General features: G+C 43.9%; 1 protein-coding gene across 1 annotated transcript in view; it reads right to left on the reverse strand.

The window, feature by feature from the left end:
• The window catches only part of LOC133354556 (uncharacterized), a 32,889-nt gene extending 29,781 nt beyond the window's left edge, over window positions 1–3,108 (reverse strand). Inside the window, 2 exon segments of the mRNA XM_061571480.1 lie at window positions 795–870; window positions 2,173–3,108. Coding sequence (XP_061427464.1) covers window positions 795–870; window positions 2,173–2,353 — 257 coding nt within the window. The 5' untranslated portion in view covers window positions 2,354–3,108.
• Window positions 3,109–6,000: the final 2,892 nt, after the last annotated feature.

The raw sequence follows: 6,000 nt of genomic DNA on the forward strand, positions 1-6,000 counted from the left end.
CATGGCTAACATCAGAGGCCTTCACCATCCAACACTAAATCTTGATTTAAAGCTTTCGTGACTGCAGGAATTCATATTCTTTGGGTCTTTCGGTAAAGTTACGCAGATAGGTTCAAAGAAAATAACAAAAACAAAAACGATCGCAACACAAGCGTTCGTCATCAGGAAAAGTCACGGTTAACATCAGAGGCCAACACAAGCGGTCGTCCTGATGACCGATCGAAACGTCATAGTTTTTGTTATTTTCTTTGAACCTATCTACGTAACTTACCGAAAGACCCAAAGAATACGCATCCCACACTAACCAGTTTGGTGAAGTGCGATCAACCAAACGTGCACGAGCACGATGGCATGGGGAGGCTCGCAACCAACAGTGCATTGATAAAGGCAGTGAAAATTACAATTGGATATCTCGAGCCAGAATTTATTAATATCAAACCAATTACCACTGCGCCACCCCGTCAACCCATGGTGAAGCAGTGGTAATACTCGTGGCCTTACAGCAAAGAGTGCCCGGCTCGAATTTCAACTCGCACACCTTTTCTCTGCGGAGGTTGTATATTTCCCAACCTCTTTCGTTTTGGTTTCCTCCGGATTTTCCAGTTTAAAACATCATACAATGTAACTGGTATTGGCCAATCCTACAAATCATTGAATTGGGATTATACATTGTAACATTGACCCCTTCCTGTGAAAAGTTGGCAGGACCCTCCTTAAAAAGTATTGAGCCTCTATGAGGCTTCTCTTGGTCTGCAATTAACCAACAGGAATATTGATGGTGTTAAAAAACTTACTGGTAGTCATGCAAACAGTAGTCATCCTCCAGTTCAATGTTTCTCCAAATCAGATGCTGCTGTGCGATGGGAATGCCTATGACACACACACGTTCACAAAGGTCATTAACATAAGCTACAATAACAATTCCTCCAACACCATTAAAACCACCATCAACAGACGGAAATTACTAATGATAATACCTGGAGATCGACACTTTCATCAACATCACAGACACGGGCACTCTTTATGGCTGGCACTGAAAAACATGAAGAACCTCAGAAAAGGGGGCCCATCTCGACCAGAACCAGAACACAAACTGTTGGCCGTGAAGAGCGGACCGACAAAATGGCCAATTAAAGTATTTTTCCAATTAATAAAACAAGTAAAGGTGTGGCTTTATTATAGGCTGAAAATAAATTAAAACTAAAACATAAGTAAAAAAAAATCACATGCCACATTCTATGAGGTCTTACAAGATAAAACCAATATTAAGTATGCTACTAATGGTTCAATCAATGGCCCTTCTTGACAGCGGAATTATTGGTCGATATCTAACAATGTATATTATAAATACAGGCCTCACTTAACAGTCGATCCTCACTTAACAGTGAAGCCTCACTTGGTCTCAATTTTTTGCTAGGAGGGCTCAGAATTGAGTTTTTTTTAAACAATAGCAATATGCGAGGCAACCGACGAAACCCCACCATCTTGCGGCTCAAGTTTCACAAATGCACGTGAGCCACAAAACCCACGCGTTCCATCACAGGTAGACGCACACACACACTCATTGTATCCATACTATCAGCATCAACCCATTAAATACTTTTAGTGCAAGTCGGTTAGGTAGGTGCCATTTGGAGGCACGGATAAGAGACTTGGAGTAATGTCGTCACGGGTCAGAAGTGTATTACCCGAGTAAAGGCAAATGAACTTACACAAATCTTGCCTGCAGATAAAAATTGCATAATGTGAGAGAGGTTTCATGAACTGAAGGGGAAAACGAACAGAAGTGATACGACCAAATGGGGTTACATGGTGTAGAAACGTGGTCACGGAGACGGAAGAAAGGGGAGTGCTTTCAATTACCGAGACGAGGACCCTGGTGGTGGTGAGGAATAAAGGAATCGGAGGCTTAGTTCGGACTTAGCGGGGATTTCTAATAATATATGCTCAACAAAGATGGGGCCGTGTACTTCTACGGTGTAGGCATGTGGAAGGGTCACGATTAGAATAATTATCCAAGGGAGGTGAATTCCTGAGTGAGATGGAAGAATGCGGTGGAATGAAACACGAGGACAGCGTATGCGACTCAATAGGCCGCAATAAAAGTTCATGCTTAAAGACAATCCTAGCAGCCCATGCGGTAATGGGACTGTTTGGTGTGGAAGCGAGTACCTTCTAGTCGCTGTATCTTGGCCTTCACAGACATGACGCTCTCGAAGGGCGAGACGCGGATTTCGAAAAACGTCCCGGTGAGGGTCTCGATGAGCACCTCCATTGTCTCGTAGAAGGGGAACCTGTAGCTCACGTACGGGCTCTCCTCGCTGTTGTAATAGGGCGGCTCCCGCTTGTCCATGGCGGCAGACACACGAGGATAAACACAGGCTGCCACTGGGCGGGGAACGAGGGCCTCCCCTGTGCAACCCGCAACACTCCGGGATAAAAAAATGATCGAGGGGGGCCGGGCTCTGAAGAACTGTGAGCGTGCCACGGGGAATCGGACGTCCCAAGAACCGGGGATTAGTTAACGACAAGGGCTCTCTGGAGATTCTGGCGGGGACTTCTTTATACTCCGCTCCACGGGGCCCGGTTCGGGAGGTGCCCGGGGTGGAACCCCAACTAAGCCACCGCTCAGAGACGCGTGCCGATCGCGGAGAACACGACCCCGGTACTCGGGCTCCGAGCTGCGGGGATCCCCCACGCGTCTGGCTCCGAGCCCAAGACACAAGCGGTTGCCGAGGCGAACGAGTGAAGAGACGCGCCTCCCGAAAGAGGCCACCGCATCGAGGCCTAGCGCTGCTGGATGATGCCTGGCCGGAGACGCCGCTCGCCTAGATTCGAGGCCGGCAGACGCGTGCCCCGCTCGGCGGAGTTGACCAGGCGATGGCGGGTCTCCCCAAAGTGTACGCGGCCCTTATTTATAAACGACGAGAACGGCGCCGCGTGCCGACACGAGTCCCCCGGCGTCCGATTGAGTTTGTCCGCGTGAAGAGCGAAGAGCGGAGAGCGGCTCGCCTCGCTTCGTTGACTGACGGATCGCCGCTCACCGCCGCTCACCTCCGCACTCGGTCGGGCCGCGCTGTACCGCCGTTCGCCTCCATCACTGTGACCCGGATGTTCCCTTAATGGTCATCAGCAGCAGCAGCATCATCACTAACAACAATAGCCACGTGACCACGCCGAGCCTGCACAACCGCGTGCGCTGGCACCAAAATGGGTGGCAAGTTTCATCGACATACACACAAATGAAAACAACTAAATTAAATTCTAGATTTGAAGCTTTCGTGAATGCAAGGATTCATACTCTTAGGTTTTATCGGTAAAGTCACGTAGGTAAAAATAAATAATTAATAATCCTACATTTTGATTTAAAACTTTCGTGACTGCAGGGATTCATCTTATTGGTTCTTTCGGTAAAGTCACGTCGAAGGGAAGTAATAAAATAATAAAAATAAAACATAATTAAATATTTTTTTTTATTACTTCCCTTCTACGTGACTTTACCGAAAGAACCAAGAAGAATAATCCTACATTTTATCACGACGTTTCGGAGGTAACTTACTACAGCGACTTTGGCTGTAACGGTTCCAACCTGAAGACGGAAGCTTGTGTTGCCTCCGAAACGTCGTGATTTAATGTAGTTTTCATTTATTTTATTTTATACCTACGTGACTTTACCGAAAAAACCAAAGAGTATGAATCCTTGCAGTCACGAAAGCTTCAAATCTTAAATTAAGTTTCATCGACATACACACAAATAAATAGCTTTTTTATTCTTGCTGTGGGGTTCACACCTGATGATTGCTTGTGTTGCAATCGAAACGCTGTGAGATTTTTTTTATTTCCCTTCTATGTGACTTTACCGAAAGAACCAAGAATATAAATGCATAGCTGTGAACCCATACGGTTTAGCCCCGTATTCTTGTACAGGGAAATTGAGTGTTGAGGTCCATTAGGGGTACAGCCATTTCAATACGGGCAAAAAATGTGTTTGTGTCTGTTTGTGTTTTCCCTTGTGATGGGACTTTTGTAGGATGAACGTTGAGATTTATAAGGGCACAGGGTGACCAATAAGGTCTGAATTGGTCTGTAATAAGGTAGGCAGTGAGAAGGAGTTAACAGGTATGCAGAGGGCACCTTTTGCACCGACATCGGTACACTCCACACCACACGCACACACAATGTATGGAATGAGTGCACTGGTTCAAAACGAGTGCTCAACATAACAGGGTTTTTTTTGTAGGATCCCAGTTTGGCACTGTACAGTAATTACGTCTCCAGTAAATATGGAACGTTGTTCCAATGTTGTACCAACGTTCCATGTTTACTTTTCAACATGGAATGGGCATTCCAGAATTAGCGTGTGATATTCAGTGCTTTTTCAATGGTGTGTTTTATTTTGATTTAAAGCTTTCGTGGCTGCAGGGATTCATATTCTTGGGTCTTTCGGTAAAGTCACGTAGAAGGGAAATAATAAAATAATAAAAATATAAAACAATTAAATTCTCACGACGTTTCGACTGCAACACAAGCAATCATCATGTGTGTTTTATTGTTTTTAAATATACATATGAAGCAATATAAATTACATGATAAGCTGAAAATCTGGTGGACTGGAGGTCTTTATGGAAATACCTGAGGTTTGTTAAGAATCGGATTATGGATACAGGGACTCCTCTACTTACGAACATTCAACTTACGAAATTTCAGAGATACGAATAATCCTGTCCATATGGCCAGTTGCCCGTTCAGACCAATAGTCGTAAGTTCAACCGCCACGCAATAGATGACATCTACATCTGCAGAACATGAAGAACAAATTGCATCTACATCTGCAGAACGTGAAGAACCAGTGACATCTTCATCTGCATACGTTGAAAAACCAGTGGCATCTACATCCGTAGGAGATGATACAACTTTTAAAGCCATTCAACGTGTTTCGTGTACACGCCGTACAACGTGTTTGAAATCGACAGGAGTAAAGTTGGGACTTACGAACACATCGACTTACGAACAGACCTCTGGAACCGAACTCGTTCGTAAGTAGAGGAGTCCCTGTATACCGGGGGGTTACGTCACTTCCCAATCCCCCCACCCCTCCCACACACCCAAAGCTAAGACCCGCCCCTCTTTCAACCTCATGGCCCCGCCCCTTACGACGCCGTCCAATCACAGAGCGGCAAGACGTCGCCATTTGGTGGCCACGCCCACTGTTGCCAGGGTAACGGCCAACGGCAGCCGGCGCGTGTAGGAGTGGAAATTCAAATCTAGAATGAGTGGAAATTATTTATTGATTTGAAGCTTTCGTGACTGCAATGATTCATATTCTTAGGTTTTTTCGGTAAAGTCACGTAGGTAAAAACATCAAAATTAATTAAAATAAAATAAAGATCACGACGTTTGCCTCCGAAACGTCGTGATCTTTATTTATTTTATTTTTTATTAATTTTGATGTTTTTACCTACGTGACTTTACCGAAAAAACCTAAGAATATGGAAATTATTTATTGATTTGAAGCTTTCGTGACTGCAAAAATCCATACTCTTTGGTTCTTTCGGTAAAGTCACCTAGGTAGAAACCACCTTGGTTGTCCTACCTGATGACGATTGCTTGTGATCTATTATTTTTTTCTACCTACGTGACTTTACCGAAAGAACTAAAAATATGAAAATTATATTCTTGGTTCTTTCGGTAAAGTCACGTAGAAGGGAAATAATAAAATAATACAAATAAACAATATAATTATCACGACGTTTCGATTGCAACAACAAGCAATCATCATCAGGTGTGTTTTATTTTTTAGAATTGTATTATTTCCCTTCTACGTGACTTTACCGAAATAACCAAGAACATGAATCCCTGCAGTCACGAAAGCTTTAAATCAAAATTTATGTAAAAAAATGTTTAGTTTTATTTGCATGTTTTTTATTGATTATTTACCGTTGCTATACTTTGCACTCCTATTGATTTTTTTGTATCGTTTGCTGCAACGTTCTGACCCAC

This window comes from Lethenteron reissneri, chromosome 47 (genome assembly GCF_015708825.2).
Source record: "Lethenteron reissneri isolate LAM-NWPU_2019-01 chromosome 47, ASM1570882v1, whole genome shotgun sequence".
Taxonomy (NCBI): Eukaryota; Metazoa; Chordata; class Hyperoartia; order Petromyzontiformes; family Petromyzontidae; genus Lethenteron; species Lethenteron reissneri.